At 38.4% G+C, this 25817-nt stretch overlaps 1 protein-coding gene across 1 annotated transcript in view; it reads left to right on the forward strand.

Moving 5' to 3' along the window:
• The window catches only part of LOC138841395 (zinc finger protein 182-like), a 146993-nt gene that overhangs the window by 53932 nt on the left and 67244 nt on the right, over nucleotides 1-25817 (forward strand). The window contains exons 4-7 of the mRNA XM_070042064.1: nucleotides 16450-16539; nucleotides 18525-18583; nucleotides 21386-21512; nucleotides 23485-24189. Of these exons, the coding sequence (XP_069898165.1) occupies nucleotides 16450-16539; nucleotides 18525-18583; nucleotides 21386-21512; nucleotides 23485-24189 (981 nt within the window). The remainder of the gene's footprint in view (nucleotides 1-16449; nucleotides 16540-18524; nucleotides 18584-21385; nucleotides 21513-23484; nucleotides 24190-25817) is intronic.

Raw genomic sequence — 25817 nt, forward strand, 5'->3', positions numbered from 1 at the left:
TTATATTTTGAGCTCAAAATAAAAGTTGTTCCTAATCACACTCTTCCCTCAACTGTATCAGTAGTTGTGACTATTTCACACAGAGATTTATCCTGGAAAGACTTAATCACAGCATCTATTTTTTTGCACCTCTAAAATGATTCATAGGAAAAAAAATACAAAAACTTAATTGATATCCAAAAACTCTTCATTATAAAGACAACACATTATGTTTTTAAATTTAAGATTTTAAAATAGCAAAGTAGGAATTGATTTATGAGAATTATATGCCTTTCTCTCTAAGGTATTATGAAAGTAATAATGATATTTTATGATGGAAAATAATATTTTTCTGTGTTTAAGTTTTTCTTTCTTAGTCAATTCACACTTCTAAAAATGCAGATTATGGGTATTTTCAGGAAAGGTAATTAATTAATAACACATCTCCCTCTAAAACTGTTACAAGAAATTTATCCTGCTTCAAGACAATAAGAAAGATGTCAACATGAAACTACACATGAAAATTATAAATGTGTAGGTAATATAAAGGAATTTATAGATATAATATAAAGGAATATATAATATAAAGGAATGTATATATATTTAATGTAATCTGTCTAAAATGATTTGTGAAGGGAAAACACAGCACAATATTCATGATTCATAAAGCATGAAGATTCACTATATAAATAGGTATAATCAAAACAAAATATGTGGATTAGTAATATGCATTAATTAGTACTGTACTTGCCTGGCAAATATGAGGACCAATGTTCAAAGAATACCAACAAAAAATTAAAAAGTGTAATTGATTCAGATTTTCAATGGGATTATTCCATTGAAAAGTAACTATATTATATAATGTCATAGGCTAGTATTGTGAGAATATTGTAAACTCTTAGAGTACCTAGTAATAATGCAATGCAGTACCTCCAGTAACTTAACTACCTATGTCTACTATAAGAAAATCAGACTGTTTGGAAAATTTACTTTCTTGCAGTTCTATAGTATAGCAACAATTATGATGCATGTTTTACATATTTAGAAGTTCTGTGCTTCATCCTAAGGATGGTCTTTATTCTGTACACAAAATTTGTAGTAACTTCTTTTTTTTTTTAGATTTTATTTATTTTTTATTGTGAAAATACTGTACAGAGGGGTTACAATTACATGGGCAAGATAATGAGCATTTCTTATCAAGCATTGTAGCCTCCTCCTTAGTTTCCCCTTCCCATCACTGCCCATTCCCCCGACCCTCCTACCCAATCCTCCCCCGCCACCAAAGTTGTAAAGGTTGTTTTTCGACATAACGACTTGTATATCTCATTGTTGCAATGGGTCCACCTGCATCCCTATTTAAACGATTTACTTGGGGTTACTTCTTTATTAAAGAAAACATTCAAACTACAAGATTAGGTTACAGCTACTGTATAAGAGCATTTTTTTTTCTTTTTGCTTTCATCAGTCACGGGGCTTGATCTTTGGGCCTGGGCTCTGTCCCTTATCTCTTCAGCTCAAGGCTAGTGCTCTACCACTTGAGCCACAGCACCACTTCCAGCTTGTTCTGTTTATGTGGTGCTGAGCAATCGAACCCAGGGCCTCATGCATGAAAGGCAAGCACTCTACCACTGAGTCACCTTCCCAGCCCCTCTAGTAGCATTTTCAAAGGAGTATATTAGGCCTTACATATTTGTTTGTTTCACAGATTCAACAAACCATAGAACCAAAATACTTGACAAAGTATGGCACCTATAGTAAACATGGAGCCTTTGAAAAAACTGGCATTATCATGAACCATGCAGTATAACAACTATTTAGTAGGATTTAAAATGTAATAGGCATCAGAGGTGATTTTCAGTGTATAGAAGATTGCCTGAAATTATATTACAGGTGATTTGCACTGTATAGAATGCTGTCTGTAGGTTACATGAAAGCAAACTAAGAAAGAAGAATCAGATGAGACATAATAAATAGCAAACATAATAAATAGCAAAGTAATTACTAAAATGAAATCATATTTATATTATAATCTAAAAATACTAAATATATCAGGTAATTTCTGATTTAAACTGAAGAAAATATACTCAAAAAACTCAATAAGCCATCCAAAGAAATATACATTAATTATTAAGAAATCAAAATAAATCAATAATGATACCTGAAGCAAAAAGCAATAATGAAAAGTAAAATACTGATAATATGAGAGGAAATAAACATCAGCACAAATTGCGTTACCACAGATACAGAGCATTGATAATAACAGGTATATCATCAATCTATATAATAAAAATTTTATTCTGAAAAGTAGTGTACAAAGGTATGGTTAAAAGGCCAAAGAATGTTAATTTCTTTAATCTATAATTATGATTGTAGAATTAATACTCCTCTTTTTTTTTTGTCGGTCGTGGGGCTTGTACTCAGGGTTTGCATGCTATCCCTCAACTCTTTTTTTTTTTAATTTAATTTTATTTTATTTGTGAACATACTGTACAGAGGAGTTACAATTACATGGGCAGGATAATGCGTACATTTCTTACCAAGCATTGCAGCCTCCTCCTTTGTTTACCCTTCACATCCCTTCCCAGCCTCCCCCCTCCCCCCCAATCCCAATCCTTCTCCTTCCCCCCTTCCCCCAACCCCCCCCAACCGACGTTGTAAAGCTCGTTTTGGACATGACAACTTGTACTTCTCATTGTTGCAACAGGTCCACCTGTATCCTTAAACAACTGGTTTTTCCCCATCTACTCCACAAGTTATACTGACATCAAATATAGTGAAAGCAGGGGTTATACTGTGGGGGAGGGACATACAAAGCAACAAAGAGACAATCTTATGAATGCGTTAGAAACACATGCATGAAAGAAAAAAAACATTAAAATACATATCTAAGGGTTCATTTTCCTGACATCACATTATCTGACCTTTTCCGCTTGACTCATACATATACTAGATATTACAAATAAGGGAAACCATGGGACCTATGTTTCTTTGGGCCTGGCTTACTTCACTTAATATAATTTTTTCCAAGTTTTTCCATTTCCTAACAAATGGGGCAATGTCATTCTTTCTGATGGAGGCATAGAATTCCATTGTGTATATATGCCACATTTTCTTGATCCATTCATCTACTGAGGGGCATCTGGGTTGGTTCATATCTTAGCTATGGTAAATAATGCTGCAATAAACATAGTTGTGCTAGTAGCTTTAGTGTGGTCTTGTTTGTAAACATTTGGGTAAATGCCCAAAAGTGGGATTGCTGGGTCATAGGGGAGTTCTATGTGAAGTCTTTTGAGGAACCTCCATACTGCTTTCCAAAGTGGTTGAACAAGTCTACATTCCCACCAACAATGAAGTAAGGTTCCTTTCTGTCCACATCCCCTCCAGCATCTGTTGTTGTTAGAGTTCTTGATTTTTGCTGTTCTAACTGGAGTGAGGTGATATCTCAATGTTGTTTTGATTTGCATTTCTTTTATGGCTAGGGATGTTGAACATTTCTTCATGTGTCTATTGGCCATCCTTCTTTCTTCTTCAGAGAAGTTTCTCTTTAAGTCTTTCGCCCACTTGTTTATTGGGCAGTTGTTTCTTTGAGGATTTGTTGTTGGGGGGTTTAATTTTTTGAGTTCTAAGTATATTTTAGATATGAGACCCTTGTCCGTTGTATGGCTAGTAAAGATCTTCTCCCAATCCGTGGGCTTTCTATTGATCTTGCTAGCTATGTCATTTGCCCTGCAGAAGCTCTGCAACTTTATGCAATCCCATTTGTCCAACCTTTCTTTGATTTGTTGTGTTTCCGGGTCTCTATTCAGAAAATTTCGTCCTAAGCCAAGGAGACCTAGGGTTTCTCCTATTCCATCCTGTAATGTTTTCAGAGTGTGTGCTTTGAGTTCACAGTCTTTGATCCATTTGGAGTTGATTCTGGTGCAGGGTGATATATAAGGATCTAGCTTTAGTTTTCTACAAGTAGTTAACCAATTTTGCCAGCACCATTTACTGAAGAGGTTGTTTTTCTTCCATTCTATTGTTTTAGATCCCTTATCGAAGATTAAATGGCTATAGGTCTGTAGGTTCATTTCTGGGTTTTCAATTCTATTCCATTGGTCCTGAGGTCTGTTCTTATGCCAATACCAAGCTGTTTTGATTACTATGGCTTTATAGTAGAGTTTGAAATTTGGTATTGATATTCCTCCAGCAGTGTTCTTTCTGTTGAGGAGCGTTTTTTCTATTCGGGGTCTTTTATTGTTCCATATGAATTTTTGGATTGCCTCTTCTATTTCCTTGAAGAATGTGGTTGGAATTTTGATAGGTATTGCGTTGAATTTGTAGATAGCCTTGGGAAGTATTGCCATTTTCACAATGTTAATCTTTCCAATCCAGGAACATGTATCCCTCAACTCTTGATATCAAGGTGAGTGCTCTACCACTTGAGCCACACTGCCACTTCCGGTTTTCTAGTGCTTTATTGGAGATAAGAGTCTCATGGACATTCTTGCCCGTGCTGGCTTTGAACTGTGATCCTCATATCTCAGCCTCCTGAGTAGCTAGGATTACAGGCGTGAGCTACCGGGGCCTGGCATCTAATACTCCTCTTAATGACTGAACAACCAGATAAACGGTCATCACACACACACATGTGGAAGGCATTATCTTTATCTAAGTGCTGTTTATAAAGAACTATGCTGTTATATTTACCAAGAGAGACACACTGAGAATAGATCTGAAGACAAATTGTCTAGAAATTTGAAGTACCTGGTTTCAGATGCCCCCTTACAGACCACCAGAGACCATGATCAATGCAAACAGCAAAGAGTCGTTTATTGCAAGCTTGAGCTTGGTCCTCCGTGCACTCAGTAACTGGTAATGCTCAGAGGCCCCGAGCACAAAATTAGTACAACTTTTATAGTATTAAACAAGTTCACAAGTTCAGGGTGTTTCCACACAAGCAAGTTCAGGGGGGTTTCCACACAAGCAAGTTCATAAGTTCAGGGGGTTTAAGTACACCCTGACTGTACTTCCCTTTTTCTGATGGAATACCTGGGCAACTGTTCTGTTCCTTAAGGTTGGGCAGGGTTGGTAGCAATCTGCGGTTTTTCTGAGAACTATTTTTTCCTTTGGCAGCACAGCTCTCTTTCGTGGTTACTCGGAGGGCAGCACAGCTCAAGGGGCTTGATCTTAAAATAGAGTTACTTTAGCTCTTCAGAAATCAGTATGAGAAAGAAATCTATGTTATAAACACAATAAAATCCAACAATATGTTTCTAATGATCTATCAGTCAAACAAACAGATGGAAACTAGAATGGATCTGTAACAAATGTATGCTATCACTATGATTTATAGAATATTAAAGGGAGCCACACTCTTAATTCAGTTGTGAAATAATACAAGTGCTTTCAATTATGTATGGTGTATTCACATGTATATCTTCTGGAGGGTGTGGCAGAGCCACAGAATTTGAGGGATATAGGCAGATGAAAATATAGTATACAACTCAAGAGTAGAGATAGGAGGGAGGGATTGGGAGAGAGTGAAGGAATGGAAGACACTGTATAAAAATAAAAGTATTAATCTCTGTATGCATTACCTCCATAATAACATTAAATTACATTAATAATAAAATAATACCTCCAGCATAAACCATTTGCTTGGTGATCAAAATCTACCATAGTTAGAAGAACAGTTTCAATTATTAGACATATAATGCAACACTTAAATGGAAAGATAAACTATTTCAGTTTATTAATTAATTCTACATAAACCAATAACAATAATCTGTTTCATTGTAGTATTCAATTAAGTGTTAATGTTAAATGTTGAGGTAAGAAAAAACAAGACAAGCACTTCTGGATCAAGACTGTCATTTAACCCTAACTATTAAGGAGGAAACTGAGGTCTGGAAGCCAGCTTAGATAGACAACTCAAATTAAGCAGCTAATGAACAGGTTAGAGGTGAGACTCAAGTGATAGTGCCAACAGTGAGTGAAGCTGACTGACTGTGAGACCTGGAGTTCAAGCTCCAATAGTACCTCTAGAAACCTATGGTGGAGTCTGAGTTATGTGTATTACATGTGTTTCTAAATTAGAAAACTAATTGTTGTGAAAACTGGCAAGTCTTCATCTCAGACATAAAGAGAAAAGAAAATGAGTGGAGGAGAGAGAGAAGGGAAGCCAAAAGTCAGGGAAAAGGTGGAAGAAGAGGAGACCAAGAGAGTAGTGGAGAGAAGGGAAAAAGAGGAAAAGGGAAAGGAGGAGGAGAAGACAGGAGAGGAAGAAAGCCTTCTGGCATTAGATTTGACAGTAAATCTTAAATAAGACACCAAAAGTGACTCATGCAACAAAGAGGCAAACAAACAAGTGCCAGGCTCTGGGGGCTCACACCTGGAATCCTAACTACTCAGGAGAGTCAGATCTGAGGACCATGGTTCAAAGCCAGCCTGGGCAGGAAAACCTGTGAAATCTTATCTCCAATGAAGCACCAGAAAGCCAGAAGTGGTGCAGTGGCCCAAGTGGTAGAGTGCTAGGCTTGAACTGATGGGCTGAGGCACAAGCTCAGACCCAGACTTCAAGCCACATGACTGACAATAAATAAATTAATGAATAAGGGCTAGGAAGGTGGCTCAATGGTAGAGTGCTTGCCTCGAATGCATCAGGCCCTGGGTTCCATTACTCAGCACCACATAAGCAGAAAAAGTTGGAAGTGGGTGCTGTGGCTTAAGTGGTAGAGTGCTAGCCTTGAGCTGAATAGCTGAGGGATAGCACCCAGGCCCAGAGTTCAGGCCCCAGAACTGACCAAAAACAAAACAAAACAAAACAAAGCCAAGAAAATAAATAATAAGTAAAAATTAAAAAATAAATACAAAACCAAAAAAGAAAAAAAACAAACAAGATTAAGTGCACATAATCATAATCTTGTATAAAGAAAAGAACTATCAATGAAGAAGCAAAAGCATGGTAGGAGAAAATATTTACATATGTCTTTAAATAGATTTCTAACAAATCTGAATGAGAAAATATAAAGAAAATCCTACAAGTAACCCCCACACAACAAAATCTAATTTTAAAATAGGAAAAAGATTGAAGAGACTTTTCCAAAAAGGACATACACAAATAGCTGATTAAAATATAAAAGTAGAATCAATCATCATGATAATAATTCAAATCAAAATTACAATAAAATAACTATTTTACACATGTTAGTATGGCCATAGTTTAAAAAAAAAACACCAAAAATCCATCCAAACTCCAACAAAAGCTAGGAAAGTTGTGACAACAATGTGAACCTTGGTGCATTTCTCTCAAGTATGTAAAAGTATCAAAGATGGCACAAAGTGTCCTAAAAAGAACTTAATATAGAATTACATAGAAATATGGTCCAGCACTTCTACACTTGTACATACCTTAGAGAAAAACAGAGATTTCTATAAATACCATCAAAAATACAGCCTAAGTTTCAAGAAAGACAAATACCACAAAGCAGTTCTAGAGTATTTACAGAGACAATTGAAGTACTTATAACACACTCAGTCCTGTACAACAATCAAAGTTATGTTTGAACACACCATTTCAGCAAATCCAGTAAAACTTCATTAGGATAGTCTAATGTGTATGAGGATGTGATGTCTGACCAGTTTCTAGCCAATCTTTACCTTCCATGAGAAGTTACCTCCTAGGTGTCATTGAATCACATAACAAGTGGGACCACTTTGTCCTCACATTAAAAAATGAGAAACAAACTAAAGCAAAGCTGCTCTTAACTTAGAAGGCAAGTTTTGATAATCTGCTAAATCTCCAAGCCATCTTTAGCTTTTTTATAAACATGTTCCTGAAGCTGAATCTTTTTTTTAATGTTCTTCAATCTTGTAAACACTTAGATTCATAAAATGGAATGTCAAACAGTGAGAAGTAAAAGAATCTCATCAGAGAACCTGCCATTCTTTCTTGCTGTTGACAATGAATAAAGATTCTGGAACCATGGCTTGGAGAGAAGCCAAATGAGATTCAGAAAGAACCTGTGTGATTTTACCCTAGAAGTTCCTGCTCAGAACATGATAGGTGGGCTGGAAAAGCATAAAGCCTTCTTTTGGGAGAAGAAACATTCCTGAATCAAGTAGAACATTAAAGTATCCAGTAATGACAAATCCACAGAAGACTAAACTTATGTGTTACTAAACAATATTAACAGAAAATACACACCAAAATGTAGATCCATAAAATGTAAATGAAACAAATTATATAGGGATGTGCTTTTGCTTATACTTGTTGGTTGATGACACAGGAAATTCTTTTATCCAGCGTTCTGTTTTTTTTTCCTCTCCCATTTACCCACAATGGTAATTGTTAATATAAAATACATGAACTTTACAGTGACATTTACAAAAAGTAAAATTTTATTCTGTTTACTTCAGTGAGGTTGTTTTTGATAGGAAACACAATAAGAATCTTTTAAAAGAAGTGTTTGCACATTAGTACTGGCGTTTTCTATATCATAAGAATATTTTCTTTCTTTGAAAAATTAAAGTGCAGCTGGGAAGGTGGCTCAGTGGTAGATGCTTGTCTTGCATGCCAGAGGCCCTGGGTTGCACTCCTCAGCACCACATAAGCAAAAAGAAAAAGCCAGAAATGGCACTATGGCTCAAGTGGTAGAGGGCTAGACTTGAGCTGAAGAACTGAGGGACAGCGCCCAGGCCCAGAGTTCAGGCCCCACGACTAGAACCCCCCCCCCAAAAAAAGAGAAAACTTAAAACGTATTTATTGTAGCCTAAATGTTCACATTCACAATACTTAAGATGAGGAGTGTTACACATTTCAAAGTGGGATATTTTTGTGTGTTTGGGGATTTGGACTGTCCTCATCCACATTAGTGACTGAACAATCTGCCTTAAAATTGTCAAGTTTTCTATTTCATCTTATTTTATTAGAATATAACCTGAATTTAAAAGAGGACATTGTAACTGGGCTCTCATGTCTAATGGCTGTAATCTTAGCTTCTCAGAAGACTGAGATCTGAGGAAAGTTAATATTATCCCCACCTTTGCTCTTCAGCTCCACCATGACTTGAGCTCCTCCCAGACCAAGAGTTCCCTCCATACTGCTGACCACTCCCTCCCTCTACCGACACCTAGCTGAGCTTGCACCTACCTAACTTCCTGCCCCCTGCTCCTGTGGCTATCTGAAGACAGACACATGCATGTGCTCCCTCTCCTGGGAAATATGGTCCTTCTAGTAAACCTTATAATAATCTTTCTCCTGTGCCTGCTTGTGGTCCCCTGGGATGCACATGATGGATCCCTACAAGGATCACAAAATGAAGCCATTGGTAAAAGAATGTCTGAGAGACTTATCTCCAATAAAATAGCCAAAGTAGCTGGAAGGGGAGGTGTGGCTTAAGTGGTACAACATTATAATTGAACCAAATAATTTCATGGTCATTTTCCAGACCTTGAGTTCAAGTATCAGGACAAGCACACATATATCAAGGTCATTGTATTGTATTCAAATTATATTTTAACAATTAAATTGGAATACATAGATAGGAAGTCTCTCTCTCTCTCTCCTTTCTTGTTGGTTGTGGGTCCTGAACTCTGAGCCTGGGAACTGTTCCTAAGCTCCTAAACTCAAAGCTAGCACTCTACTACTTGAGCCACAGTGCACTGCCAGCTTTTCCTGCTTCTGTGGTTCTGAGGAATCATACTCAGGGTCTCATTCATGCAAAGCAAGAACTCTACCACTGAACCACCTGCCCAGCCAGTCTCTCTCATTTTAAGTGATGTAAAATAGACTAATTATATTAATGGAGACATTGTAATTTGTCAAGAAAGGACACAATAATTGGAGTATATCTGTGCCAGGCGCATTTTGAAAGTTTCAAACACCATAGTAAGTGCAGAGGGTGAAAAGAAGATCACTATGTTTATATAAGACATATAGAAGGAATGTTTACCATTCATTGGCTTCAAAGCACAAAAACCAAGTTGATAAAGCCACATGGGTGAGTGCCAGAATCTCTAGGTTCAGTCTCTAGACTCTCCTTGTCTAGAGAACCAGAGGATTCTCAGCCAGTTTCTTGCACCTGCAGGAACAAGTGCTAATGGCAGCACAATTCCATTAGGCCAAAAAATATCCTCAACCTCAGACTGGTGAAAGATGGTAAGGGCAGACTTTGGCTGGCGACTCAGATTGCTTCAAGTTACAGCTCCCAAGTTCCTCTGAAGAAGAGACACTGGGCTTCTTCCTCTTGGCTCTGACTATAGAATGCAAAGCTGTACTTCAGAGCACTTCCAGCAGCAAGGCAAAAGGAAAGAAACTTGAATTTACAAAGTAAAAACACCAACAGTGGCAAAGTAGGTTCAAGGGCCTTACCCCGGCAGCCCTCCATTCTTTCAAAGGATCTGTGCCTCAATAGAAACTACAATTCCCATAACACAATGCATTCAACTAGAGGAAGTGGGCTTGTTACAGCGTTTGGACTGGCACCAGACACTTGGTCCTAAGTGTGCATGGATGCATGGGGACCTTTCTCTCCCAGCTGCAGGAACTAAGGTGAGTTTCTTCTTGAAAAATCAGTTTACCTCCTGAAACATTGTGAGATCAACCAAAAAAAAGAAATGTATTAGGATCATTAGATAATTTGGCTTTTTAATTCTTAGTTTTATTAATGTAATTGAGGTTATGAGACTCCATGGTTATTGATTTTGTTTTTGTTCAAAAGTATGTTCCTCTGAATATAAATTAGGTCACTGTTTTGCCTTAAAAATTTGAATATCTCCCCTCTCACTTTAAAAAGATATTTGCAGCTGGGTGCCAGTGGCTCATGCCTGTAATCCTATGTACTAAGGATGCTGAGATCTGAGGATGCTGGTCCAAAGCCAACTTGGGCAAGAACATTCATGAGCTTTCTCTCCAATTAACCACCAAAAATACGGAAGTGGCCTTGTGGTTCAGGTGGTGTAGAGCTCACCTTGAGTTGAACAGCTCACGGATAGTGCTCAGGCCCAGAGTTCAAGCCACAAGATCAGGTATTTACATACACCTAGCTGATTGATTCTGGGATCATTTTCCCCTTCTCTAACATATATGTACATTAAATATATACATATACATACATATATATATGAATAAAATAGCAGAATTTTAAGGTAGACATACTTTATAATCTTAGAATTAAATAGATTGGTCAAACTCTACCCATTATTTTTCCAGAAACTCCCAAATTCCCTGTATGAAATTTTAAGGAGTTTTTGGTTATTTGCATATGAAATTTGCCTTTCCTTTAATATTTTTTCCCTCCTTTTGTCTTTGGTCCTGTGGCTTGAACTCAGAGCATGGGCACTGTCTGTGAGCATTTGCTGTGCTCTACTTGCCTTTCTTTTCTTAATTGCTTCAGGAAACTAGTGAAAAGTTTCCTCCCAGGGGTTTCTTAGAAAATGGTACTCCTCCTCCAAGACTCTTTCAAAAATGGTTGTCTAGGGTGATCAGGGTGAATGTGGGTGGAGATAGAGTTCAGGGTAGGTCTATGTTCATGTGAAGCTTGATAACTTGATCCAAACCAGTCTATTTTTAGTTTTCTGTTTTGCATATCCTGTTGTTTTGATTTTCTAACTGTTCTCTGATCCTAGAAGTTTCTGCCACCTGCGGGTCCTCAGACTTGTTTTCCCAACTGTATCCATTACACTGTGGAATAAACCTTTTGCGTCTGTCCCTCATATCAGACATCCCAAGCTTTTCTCTTAAGTATTTGTTGTGACTGTTGATGATCCTTTCCCCACATCATGATTGGGAAGGATTGTGTAGGAAATATTCATGGCTGATATTCAGTCCTCCAGTGCATAGGTTCTCCATGCCTCTTTTAGTGGACCTGAGCTATTCCTCATGAAAATGGAGATCATGAGGCACATTTGGATGTATAGACATCAACTTTGGAGCAACTATAAAATATGAAGGAAAAATAATTCTTTCTTTCTGTAAAAGTTAAAAGTAAGTTTCTGAGAGGCAAGGAGATAAGGATCCGGTATAAATGGGTGCTTCCTAGACTAGCTGTGTCACATAGTTTTCATTGTTCAAGGGTACATTTTTCAAACATTCATTTCGAAGTATTATGTTCATTGTACTAGTAGAAATAGAATTTACTTCCTACATTATTTTTGAATTGTTCAATGTTCACAGAGAAAGTCTCATTATTTGTTATACAAATATTATATCCTCTTCCTTCATTCATCTCAATGATTGACTGTTCCAGATGCTGAGGTAGAAGGTACAAGTATAGTACGGTATTCAGGGATAGATTATGGTTCTGACGTTCTCTGGAGGAAAAGGTGAACGAATGGAAAACATGGAGCTCATGCATAACACTTCTAGAATTCCTTCAGCAGGAGATGTGGTGCACCCCTCATGGGTTCCACTAGGCCTGGAGATTCCTGTGGTTGTGATGATCCACCCCCATGTAGGGCATGTGGATTATGGAGAGCCTGTGGATTTCACATCTTGTCTACTGTTGTACTGGTGGAAGTCTCCCAGTATGCACTGCATAACTGGGCTCAAGGAGTGACGTGATCAGTGGTACCTTGCTGGCCCCCATGTTTGTCAGCATGTTTTGACAAGCTCACCCTGACATCTGCAACTGGCTGCTGCTGAGGCCTTTGGACTAATGCCTCTCTCTATCCCATACCTCTGTATCAGAGACGTGTCCTGTTTCATGGTTTTGTATCAGTTACTGTGCAATGTTGTGTTATGTATCCATACATGCTGATAGTAAAGCTAGGTATGGTTTTCAAGGCTGGGATAGTTTTTGATGCCTCTAGCAGGAGCAATTGTGTTCTCACTAACTGCATAAATACTCTGAGATTACTATGCAATCACCTTAACTTATGTTGCTTGTTCAGTTGATATAACCATTATGGTATGATAAATTTGGGTCTCTGTTTTCTATTGAGGTTTATAGGCTCTTAGCCATTGCTGCAGATTTTCTGGAATATTGGTTGCCAGCATTTTTGCTACCCTAAATGTTCTTGCTAGTGCTACTGCTTCTGCTGTGAACCTGTTTCTGGTGCCCTGGGATGCAGGTGGGCTTGGATAAGATTGTGATATGTTTTATGATTTGGAAACAGCAATGATGTATATTGATAATCAAGTAGATGTGCTAAAGACCCAGTTAAAAATGATGTGACATGCGAATGGTTAGTACGTCTGTGTTATCCCTCAGTATGATATGGGCCAATATCAAGTGACATATTTGAGGAATCCGGACCTTTGATAATATTTTGGGGGGGAGGATCTGGTCATAGGGCCTGAACTCTGGGCCTGGGCACTGCAAGGCTAGCGGGCTACCACTTGAACGACAGTGCCATTCTTGCTTTTTTCTTTTTGCTTATGTGGTGCCGAGGAATCGAACTCAGGACCTCATGCATGCAAGGCAAGGGTTCTACCACTGAGCCACACTGAGCCACCTTCCCAGCCCTCCTTTGATAAGTTAAGGTTAGACATTAGGCAGCTACAGGGTCAGAAATCTGATATTGGTCACTCCACCCTATAGGTAGCACACCCTGCAGACTTAGCTGCATCAGTTCTCCATTATCTGCAGGCATTCAACCTGGGAAATAGCACTCCTTTTTCCATTTCTTAGGCATTTTCCTGTTCTTGTTTTGGTATTCCTTTTTCTTCCATTCTTATTGAGATGTATGATCTGCTGCATTTTCTAGGCTCAAGCTGATAGACACTTGCTCAATTTACAAAATAAAAAGGAGGACTTGTTGCAGACTCAGAGGTGCAAGGACTGTCAAGGTGTGAGCAAAAGCTCCACAACCATGGACTGCAACCTTCAGGGCTGTAAGTACTTGCCATTTTCATAGGAGGGAGTGTTCCTTTTAGCTTCTGGACCTGGGGCCTTACCTGTAGGAGTTTGGTGGACAAAGGTTGAACTAGAATGAGGAAGGATGCACATGATCTGCAGTTGTTGCCACATTGAGTCCTAGAACAATGTGATGCAAGAACTGGACAGATATAGAAAGTGTCTATAGCTAAGTATATTGCAGAAATAAAGAGAGATTCATCATTGCCCTGGTCTCTGTCTCTTCCATTATCATCCCCTTGTTCTTCTGGAGCACTGCTGGTGTTGTGGCTGGCCCCCAGCAGTGGTAGTATGCTTACCTAGCATCCCTGGTTCAAGTCCTCACTACCACATACACAGGAACACAATATGTGGAATTGTGGCTCAAGTAGTAGGATGCTAGTCTTGAGCAAAAGAAGTTCAGTGACAGTGTCCATGCACTGAGTTCAAGCCCCAGGGTTGGGACATAAAACACAAGAAATGCAAGCTGGGTGCTGGTTCCTCATGTCTGTAATCCTTGCTGTTCAATAGGCTGAAACCTGAGGATCCCAGTTCAAAGTCAGCCTGGCCACCAACATGTGTGAGACACTTATCTCCAGTGACCACTAGAAATCCAGAAGTGTGTTGTGGCTCACATGGTAGAGTACTTCAGCTCAGAGATGGTGCCCAATTTCAGAGTACAAGTGCCATGAACGACCCCCCAAAAAAGGATAAAAATATAAGTAAATGCATCAGAAATAAGGCTTGAACAATGAAAACCACACTTCATATGTAGTCTTGGAAGTACTCCAATTCTTTGTGATCCTTTTCTTTTTGCCTCTCAGGAATTTACTTTTTTTGAATGAAATTAAATTTTTTTTATAATATTAGAGGTGCTTTTAAGTTGAAGTCTATAAATCCAAATATGCCCTTTGATTTCCATTTCCATGAGGAATAATTCAGGTCCAAAAAGGAGATAAAGAAAACCTATACACTGGAGACCTAAAACCAGGCATGAAACTTTCCAATCCAAACCATCTCAATTATATTGTATGTAAAGGATCACCAAAAGTCACAATAAATATTTAAGAGACAAGTATAGGATCTCTGAATATGAGAGAGGGAGACTGTTGCAGACCCTGGGGTGCCTGCCAGGAGCAGGCAAACTGTGAACAAAGGCTTCAGGGCCATTGACTCCCACCCTCAGGGTTGGAAGTCCTTGCCCTTTCTTGGTTTGAGGAAGTGTGTGTTGTAGCTGTTTGGCCTGGGGCTTTAAGTGAAGGGAGGCTTTGGTGGAAAAGATAGATTGAAGTAGAATGAGGAAAGGTGTGTGCTGTTTGCACTTTTTGGCACAGTGGGCGTAGACCAATATTACACAAGCATTTGAGAAATATAGCAGAATTGTGCCATCAGCCATCTCTCTGTCTCCTTAATTATTATCCCATTGGCCCACATAAGTCTTACTTGTGCTCTGTACGACTGTGGCAGAAGGCAAAGATTTATTCCACAGCTTAATGGATAAGGTCTGAGAAGACAAGTCAGAGGTCCCCTAGATATGTAGCCTAAAGCTACTGAGAGGAAGTTTTAGGATCAGAGAAGAGGTAAGAATTCTAAAGAGATTTTCACATGCAAAATGAGAAGACAAAAGCAGACTGGTTTGTAAATGATTAAGATTCACATCAACATAGCCTAGCCTAAACTTCACTCTTCTACTCACCTGCATTCATTCTGAGGCCCAAACCACTCTCTTTGTAGGAAAATCAGGGAAATGTGCCATGCTCTTAAGAATCCCTGTGAGGAAACTTTTCACTAGTTACCTGAAGAAATTATTAAAGGAAATCCAAGTAGAGCACAGCAAATGCTCAGACAGTGACCAAGCTCTGAGTTGAAGCCTCAGGATGAACAGAAAAAGAAAAAACATAAAACCCTTAAATGAAAAGCAAAATTCAGAAACAGCTAAAAACTCATTTTCATTTAATAGATAGAGTTGGGGATTTTCTGGAAAAATTGTTTCATTTTGCAAAATTTAAATCAACACAAGGATTATGATGCATATCCACATAACCATCTTCTTATTCTATGCCAGTGTGTAAATTACACTAATGGAAAATGACCGGTTATAAGTTCAGTGTCTATGAGTACGTTTGTAAGATGAGAGGGGAGGTATTAAACAATGTAAAGCAAAACAGAGATATAATTTACACTCAGCAGAACACAGGCATAGAACAAAAAGAAAGGTATGAGAAACAGTCTCATAACCTCAATTTCATTATTAGAACTAAGTACCAAAAAGTCAATGCATCTAATTCTCCCCATGTATATCCATTTTCTGGTTGGTCTTACAATATTTCACGAAGGAAACAGTGGTTTTGAAGAAGAAACTCACCTAAGCTCCCACAGCAGGGAGAGAAAAGTCCCAATGCATTCAAGCACTCTTCTCAGCAGAGGTGAAGCAAGGTGGCGCCCAGCATTATGGGAATTGTAGTCTCGCTGGAAGGCTTTTGGTTTGAAAGTCCTGAGTTGTTTTTGTTTTTGGAGGGCGGAAGTGGCGCAGAGATCCTTTTGCGCATGCGTCTCCCCGCCAACCTTGGGCGTTTTAAGTCTGCCCCTTCTGGGTTCTTTTCCTTTGCCTTGCTGCTGGAAGTGCCCTGAAGTAAAGTTTGGCCTTCCATAGGTGGGAGCCAGGAGGCAGGCAACCAGCTCTGTGCAGTGGAGCTTGGGAGCTGTAACTTGAAGGAATCTCAGGCTTTGGAACTGATGTCAGGTAGGAACTGTGGGATTGCTGCTGGAGTCTGTCCTCCATGGGTTTCTTTTTCTGGTTCTGTTTTTTTTGGTCGTTGGTGGGGCTTGAACTCTGGGCCTTCAAGCAATGTTCGTGAGCTCGTCAGCTCGATAGGAGAGCTTTACACTTGAGCTAAAGCACCCGCTTTCCCCTGCACGCTTTTCTCCAGTCTGGGATTGATAATTTGCTTGAGGTTCAGGAGTTTGTGCTGCCATTAGCTTCTGGGCTCTGAGCTGCAAGAACCTGGTTCCCAAATGTCTGAGAGCAAGCTTGGTGATTCTGCAGACAAGGAGAGCCCAAGAGCTGTGCATTTGTACTCCAAGACCAAGGGATTCTTCTATTAATGCATGTGACTTTATTTGCTTTGCCCAGGTGGAAGAGGAGTACAGGAAGAATTCTAGTGAAATTGTGAGGTGTGTGCCTGCCTTGAGTCCTCTTACATGGAAGTTGTATTTAGGGCTTCTGTGTTGTTTCTCCTAGAGATATTTTAATCTTTTTGGCTTGAGGTTTTAATCTCCTGGCTTAACTTCACAGATGTTTGTTCACCATCCTGTTTCGAGAGACAGTTGTACATGGGATATTGGAGTAGTGAGTGCTGGTCCTGTATTTTTAGGAATGAAGCCTAGCAATGTTTGAAGCAGAGCACCCTATGAATAAGAATCTCCATCCTAAATGGACAGACCTTTTCAATTCTGAGAAGCCCAAAAGGGAAGAAGCAGAAAAGCACAGGAAGGGGAAGATGTTGCTAGCTTCCCTTGCCTTATGCAAAAATTTTTGCTACTTCCCTAAGCACCAGATTCACGTGGTACTCTTTCCTACATCACTCTCAATCACTTTGTGTTGTTGCAAGATTTAAGCTGATTTCTAGGAGTCGTGATGAGCTGGCTTGAGGAATAACCCAGAGGCTAGTTATCAGAAGGTACCTGAGACTGTGGTTTGGGGAGGTGGGGTAATTGTTATGACTGAAAATATCTATTCATATAGTAATCCCTAATCCTCTTCTTTCTAATTTATTCAGCCTGTGTTACCACTATAATTTTTAGTATGTATTCATTGAAACTTATCTTAAATGTCCCATCTATGGATTTGTAAATGCTAGCTCTAATGTGTTGGCTGTGCCTCCTAGTTCAGAAAGTGTTGGTCGGGGACATTTGGCCTTAAATGAAAAATCACAGAAGAAAACTTGAGGTAATATGTCTTACTCAAGGTTGTATGCTTTGTAGGTGTTGCTTATCTTCAGGTGTGTCACTCCTATATGGAGTATTTTATGTTGTATCTTTAGGATAGTCAAGGTTCTTTCCAAGACTGTTTAGGGAAATGAACATTAGGGACTTCTCAAACCTGGGTTTACCTCATCCTTACTCATGTTCCTTTGGCCAAAGCATGTTACATGGCAAATTGCAAATCATTGCATATGTTTGCAATGATACAGTGAAATGTGCCATTTGACAACCTTTATTGAAATAGTATAGCACAAGAAATATATTCTGTACATAGTTTCCTCTGTAACTTTGGGTGAAAACTACTGAGTTACATCATACATGCTTTCCATGATGTTTATATATGTAAATGAATGAGGTAGAAAACAAATTCCATTGGATTCCTAGGATACCTTTGCATTAAAAAAGCAGTTCATACATCCTGAAGTATATTCAGTAATAATTACTTTTAGTGGCAATGTGATATGTTTTTGCTTTCAGTTAGTCAATATTTTTTGTAGGAACATTCAGTTTTATATGTAGTATGTACATAAACATAGAAATTAATTGGTTTAATAATATCTATCTACCAGGAAATGGACTGGATTTGTATTTATTGGAGACTTTAATGCTCTGCCCGAGACAGTAAAGATTCTTCACTTATAAGAAGTCTTTGCCGTTTTTCAGCCCATTATGTTGCAAGGGGAAATTCTGGGCTGAAAGTCTCACAGATTCATTTCTGAATACATCATTTGTCTTGTATCCCAGCCGTGCTTCCAGAATCTTCTGCTCATTGTCAGCAGCAAGACAGAATGAATGGATCTCTGGTGAGTTGTTTTTTTTATTTCTCATTTGGTTTTATTCCATTATATGAACCTAAAGATGTTCAAGAATTTAAAACAAGTCCAAACACACAGATTCAGCCCCAGGAACATATTCATATGGCTTATAGATTATCAGATTAAGATTTTTTGTAGGTTTAGCAGATTAAATGGTTGTATTCTTTCTAAGTTGAATGCAGATTGGCTTCAGAATGTCTAGGTTTCATGTTGTCATAAAATGTAATCAAATCTGTTATGTGATGTAATGACACCCAGCAGGTTACTTCTTATGGAAGGTGAAGGATAGCTTGTAAACAGATCACATCCTCATGAGCAACATTAAACTATTTCAATGAAATTTTCCTGGAATTGCTGAAATAGTGTGGTCATACATACCTTCATGTGTTCTTAAGGAATGATTAACCTATATGTACTTAAATTACTCTCCATATATAGTACTTGGACGACTTCATGGTCTTGGTCTTACTTGAAACTTAGGCTATATTTGTTGCTAAACTTTATGGTCTTTCTACAAATTCCTGTTTGTTTTCTAAAGTATCCTCACAAAATTTCTTTCCTCTATTTTATCTGTCTATTTTTGATTTTCTACTCACTAGTGTTGGTTATTTTTCTCTTTCTCTCTCTTTGTATCTATCTTTCTATCATTTTTTCTTACTTTTCTCATTTTCTCTTTCCTCCATATGTCTCTCAGTTTTTTCTTTTCTTCAAATGATCTATCTGGGAGCTAGTTTTTCTTAGTGATCAGTTTTACTTTGCTGACATGGCTCTTAGGTTTGACATTTTTCTTACCCATTATATAGGAAAATTGTTGCCTAGAGAGTTCTACAGGATTCCAGAAACAAACTTAGAAAATCACAAAAACATAAACAGATAGACTTAGGGAAAACCAGGGTTCAGAAGGCTCTCTGGCACTTGGTCCCTTGCTGCCAGCAATCAAGCATAGTTCCTTGAGTGCACACAGGGAAGATTACCATTGATAACCTGCAAAAATGAAGTATCTATATTAATAGTACAATCAGAGCCACAACAGGTTGTGAGGAAAACATGTTTCCTTATTCTCCTGAGACAAAAGAGTGGTGCCCAGAGAAAATGCAGACATGAAGTTCACCTTAGCTACCCTTGAAGGTGAACAGCAGCTCAGTTTCAGATGTTATCTTTCCAACAGTAAGGAAAAGGCCTGCCCTCCAGTCTCTTAACCCTCTCCAGAATTCTCTTTTAACCCTTCTGTGGCCAGCTCTCAGTGTTCTCATTGCGGTCAGGCTCGAATTCCAACCTCTCAAACCTTTTCCCCCTTGGCTCAACCTCAGAGTTCCCCACAGAAAAGTATTTCCTTCGCCCAGCTTATAAACTACAAGAAAATCAGTTTTCTCCTGATTCTGTTATTTTTGGACTAACTTCATTTGATGTGGTATTCTGTTTTGTCTTTCCTTCCCACTACTTTTGAATATTTTAATTCACTGCCAGTATAGGATAGGAACTGGTTTTGATTTAAAAAAATACAGTGACAAGGTGTTCTTTATTAGAAATATCACTTGTTGCAAAATCTCACGGATGATTTCTCAGGAATTGATTTGGATCTCTGAGGAATTTTGCTATTAACTAACACAAGTAGAAATATATCCTTAGGGATCTACTGGAGAAATGACTCAGAAATATGTGACACATTGGAGCATTTGTGCATATTCATCATTTTTGTCATATTGAGTATTCCTTGAGCTTCTATACATTTTCCTCCACCTTCCATGAAGCCTATTAATATGAAAATATTTTAAAGAATACTTTATTCCCCTCCCACATATATTTTGTATTGTAGAATGTAGGCAAAGTTTACAAAACCTCATGGTAGCAGTTCTTTTTTACATAGGATGTAAATATCAGGGTATCTGTGACCACTTTTCAATATTTAGTATTTAAACCAAACATGGTTAACCTAGGATATTTTTATGTGTGAACTCAATTAAATCTTATATGGGAAAAATAAATCATTAGCTACTTTCTGGAGTATTGTTAGTATTTTTTAATATTTATGTGGACACTGCTTCTCATAGGTTTAGTAATGTTCTATGTTCTGTAATCCATGTCATATCCTGAATGTGTTCTGGTTGCTGATGAGAGTACCTGTTAATAGAAAGTCTAAATAGGATTTAGGGTGAAGCAGTATATGTAAATGCAGAAAAAATATTTGTTTAATTCATTGTTACCCTTATATGTACTAAAATTTTATCAAAAAATGATAATATAATTTTTCAGACACCTCCTTAGACTTATTGTTGTCATACCAGATTATTGTCTCCTTAGAGTTTTTACCTTGTCTCTATTGCTAGCAGCAGAAATGTGTTTGCATGCATTAGGGAAACTGTAATTTTTTATTGGTCTTGGGGCTTGAATTCTGGGCCTGGTTTTTATCCCTCAGCTCTTCAGGGCAAAGTGAGTGCTCTACCACTTGAGTCACAGTGCTACTTTCAGTTTTCTGGTGGTTTATTGGAGATAAGTGTCTCATGGACTTTCCTGCCTGGGCTGGCCTTGAACCTTGATCCTCAGACCTCAGCCTCCTGAATAACTAGGAGGATAAGCCACCAGTGCCCTGCAAATCTGTGTGTTTTAATGACCAGGTTTATATATTGTCCAATATTTCTAATTTGCTATTTAATTCTCCCAGTGAATAGATAACACAGCAAGGTGCAAACATTTTATGTAAGACAAAAGCATACCTGCAGCATAATGAAATTCCAGTTTGGAATTCTCATGACCCAGGCCTAATTTCTTGATGGAAATGTGCCATTACAGAAGCTGATCTCATTTGAAGATGTGGCTGTGTACTTCACATGGAAGGAGTGGCAGGATCTGGATCCTGGTCAGCGGACCCTTCACAGAGATGTGATGCTGGAGACCTATAGCAACCTCATGTCCTTGGGTGAGCAAAGGTCACTTTTATTTGGAAGATCAAGTGCTTTTATTTTAGTAGACATTTGACTGTTTATGTTATCTATGTATAAGATTCCAGTCCATTCCCAGGTAAAAAACTGCTAGTATAAAAGCCAGTGAAATTCAGGTCGAGGTGCTTGGTGTTGTTTGCCTTTCGCACTACTGCATGAACCACAACTCCATTTTGGCTTTTTTTGGGGAGTATATTCTGGGTTTCCATGCTCAGGTTGGTTTCAAGCCTGCCACTTCTGATCTCACCTCATCAATGAAGGATTAAAGTTATAAGCCTTTGAACCATATCATTTTCTAAAACAAACAAACAAACAAACAAACAAAAAAACTAAAAAAGATTCCAGTCCATATGAAGTGTCATTTCTTTGTAAGGGAAACTTCAACTTCATTATATGTAACTCAAGAGCTAATTTTATTCTCAATCTTTAACATTTCTAATCAATAGTTGTATAAAAGTTCCAAAGTATGATCCAATAATAGGAAACTGACTTCCCAGACTTGGGGTAATTATCATAGGTGGATCTACAGTCTAGATAGAATATACATTACTAGTGACAGTATGATCTGGAAATCAGTAGGTGAATGTGTGTATTTGTAAGCCAAACTTGACACAGAGTTTAGTGCATCAAGATTGGAATTCTAGATACTCTGGAGGCTGAAATCTGAAGATTTTGGTTTGAAGCCAGCAACTGTGGAAAAGTGACCATGAAACTCTTATCTCCAATTAACCATTCAAAAACTAGAATCGTAGGCAAGACTCAAACTAGTAGAATGCTAGCTTTGAGCAAAAGAGCTGAGTTCAAGCCACACAATGGACACAATAAACTCAAAGCTGGGGGAAACTCCACCATGGAGTTATTAAGAATAAAGAAACCATGGGCTGGGAAGATGGCTCAGGGGTAGAGTGATTGCCTTGCATGCTTGAGGCTCTGTGTTCGATATCTCAGCACCACATAAGCAGGGAAATAAAGCTAGAATTGGTGTTGTGGCTCAAGTGATAGAGTGCTAGCCTTGTGCTTAAGAGCTGAGAGACAGCTCCCAGGCCCAGAGTTCAGGCCCCACAACTCGACGGACCCCACAAAAACAATTGAGAAACCAGATTTAGGAGCAACCTTGTGAACAGGATGTCTGTGACCTTACATTAATGATGACCCAGCAAGAGCAATTGTTCTCCACTATTTCTTATTCACAGGGCACTGTGTTCCTAAACCTGAGTTGATTGTGAAGCTGGAGCAAGGTGCAGAACCATGGATAAGAGAAGGCTCAGACAAGAATTTTACAGGTGAGTTAAAGCATCTTGAATGGTGATGATGGATCCAGAGCCCAGTGGGTCTGTTTATATTCAGCGGTACAGAGCAGTATTATTCCTAATGCCCCTGAGTCATGTGTGGCAGAGAACTAGGTGATCCTTTGTCTCAAGGAATTGTCAATCCAGAATTCATGTGGAGACACACTGAATTTGGTGTGCCAGTGTAGGTAGTGTTAGCAATTCCCTTTTTCTGTAGAGAAGTCATTCATAAAGAGAAAAAGAGAATAAGAAATGTAGAAAGGAGACCTCATTTTCTTTTAAACTAGTATTATGCAGGTAGGAGGAAAATAGGAGTATGCTAGGGCTGCTATCCTCTGATGGGGACAATTTCTTATCAGTGGTGCTGGGCATAGAGGGCAATTCAGAATGGAAGCATTAAGAGTATGGAGATGAATAATTTCAGGAAATATTTCCTGGGACAACATATAATAATCTGAAATACAGAAAAACATTATTTTGCATTGTAAAATGTCAGTACTACTTTCTTAATTACTACATTGCAGAGAAAAGTATATATTCTGCATAAAGCAATGCTTTGATATTTGAAAATCTAGTAACAGAATGTGAGGAAATATCGTTATCGTAAGGAATTTGTGGGTCTCATTTATGTTTTTGTCTATTTTTCTATTATGCATTTTAGATGTCCCAGTAATGGAGGATGTGATTAGCACCTGTCAGGAAAGTCACAATAAATATCGCTCTGAAGTGGCAGTCATGAATAGTAACCCAGGGGAGGAAAAAGTGAGACTTATAAAAAGTTTTCATTTGAGCTCCACACAGAAGTCAGAACTGATTAAGAATAATGGGAACTCCTTAGGGATGAGGATAGAAAAGGTCACTGGATGTCAGAACATGGGTGTTTTCAGTGAACCTGGTAAGATGTGTGCTGCCTATAGTCCTCATGTGTCTTCTGTAGTTGAAGAATATAAACAATGTGAAAAGTCTTTCACTGAGAAGACACACCCTGTGGTCCCTCAGAGAACACACACAAGAGAGAAACCTTATGAATGTAACGTGTGTCGAAAGTCTTTTACCAAGAAATCAAATCTTACTGTCCACCAGAGAACACACACAAAAGAGAAACCTTTTCAATGCAACATTTGTGGAAAATCTTTCATCTGCAAGGCATATCTTACTAGACATCAGAGAACACACACTGGAAAGAAAATTTATGAATGTAACTTATGTGGAAAGTCCTTCTCCTGGAAGTCAACTCTCACTGTCCATCAGATAACACACACAGGAAAGAAACCTTATGAATGTAATGTGTGTGGAAATTCTTTCGCCAGGATGGCATATCTTACTGTCCACCAGAGAACACATACTAGAGAAAAACCTTATGAATGTAACATGTGTGGAAAGTCTTTCACCAAGAAATCAAAGCTTACTGTCCACCACAGAACACACACAGGAGAGAGACCTTATGAATGTAACCTGTGTGGAAAGTGTTTCACCCAGAAATCAAAGGTTACTGTCCACCAGAGAACACACACAGGAGAGAAAATTTATGAATGTAACTTGTGTGGAAAGTCCTTTACCTGGAAGTCAACCCTCACTGTCCATCAGATAACACACACAGGAAAGAAACCTTTTGAATGTAACGTGTGTGGAAAGTCTTTCACCTGCAAGGCATATCTTACTAGACACCAGAGAACACACACTGGAAAGAAAATTCATGAATGTAACTTATGTGGAAAGTCCTTCTCCTGGAAGTCAAAACTCACTGTCCATCAGATAACACACACAGGAAAGAAACCTTTTGAATGTAACGTGTGTGGAAAGTATTTCAACCAGAAATCAAAGCTTATTGTTCACCTGAGTACACACACAAAAGAGAAACCTTTTGAATGTAACATTTGTGGAATGTCTTTCTCCTGCAAGGGATATCTTACTAGCCACCAGAGAACACACAAAGGAGAGAAACCTTATGAATGTAACATTTGTGGAAAGTCTTTCGCCAGGATGGCATACCTTACTGTCCACCAGAGAACACACAGAAAAGAGAAACCTTTTGAATGTAACATTTGTGGAAAGTCTTTCACCTGCAAGGTATATCTTACTAGCCACCAGAGAACACACACAGGAGAGAGACCTTATGAATGTAACCTGTGTGGAAAGTGTTTCATCCAGAAATCAAATCTTACTCGCCACCAGAGAACACACACACAGGAGAGAAACCTTATGTATGTAACACGTATGGAAAGTCTTTCACCAAGAAGTCATACCTTACTTGCCACCAGACAACACACACAAGAGAGAAACCTTATTAATGTAACATGTGTGGAAAGGCTTTCACCTGGAAGTAAAACTTCACTGTCCATCAGAAAACACACATGAAAGAAACCTTATGAATGTCATATGTGTGGAAAGATTTTCAGCTAGAAGCTACACCTTACTGTCCACCAGAGAGCACACACAGGAGAGAAATTTTATGAATGTAACCTATGTGGAAATTCTTTCACCCAGAACATACACCTTTCTGTCCATCAGAAAAAAACCCACCAGAGAGAAATGTTATGTATGTAGTAGGCATGGAAATTCTTTCATCTGGAAGGCAAACCATAACGTCCATCACAGAACACAAGGAGAGAAACCTTATGAATGCAACCAGTGTGGAAAGACCTGGAGTTCACAGTTTAACACACAGAAGTTGATTAACACAAATGAAATAACTTAGGATTGTTCCAAATGGGGAAAGTCTTTGATCTGTAAGAAAATTGAAATTGCAATACAGAACCAATACAGGATAGAGACCTTATGATATAGCAGATGTGGAGTCCTCCAACTACAAGACACAGCTCAGAGTGCATCACAGAACACCCAAAACACACAGAAATACAGACACATACTCTCACACACAAAGAGAAGAGAAAAAATATGTAGGAAAAAATGGAAAGGTTTTCAAGAAAATTTCCTAACTCAGTTTGCATCAGAGGACAGACACAGATGAGAAAATACAAATATATCAAATGT

The sequence above is a fragment of the Dipodomys merriami genome, unplaced genomic scaffold (assembly GCF_024711535.1).
Source record: "Dipodomys merriami isolate MVZ:Mamm:240054 unplaced genomic scaffold, mDipMer1.0.p SCAF_319, whole genome shotgun sequence".
NCBI lineage: Eukaryota > Metazoa > Chordata > Mammalia > Rodentia > Heteromyidae > Dipodomys > Dipodomys merriami.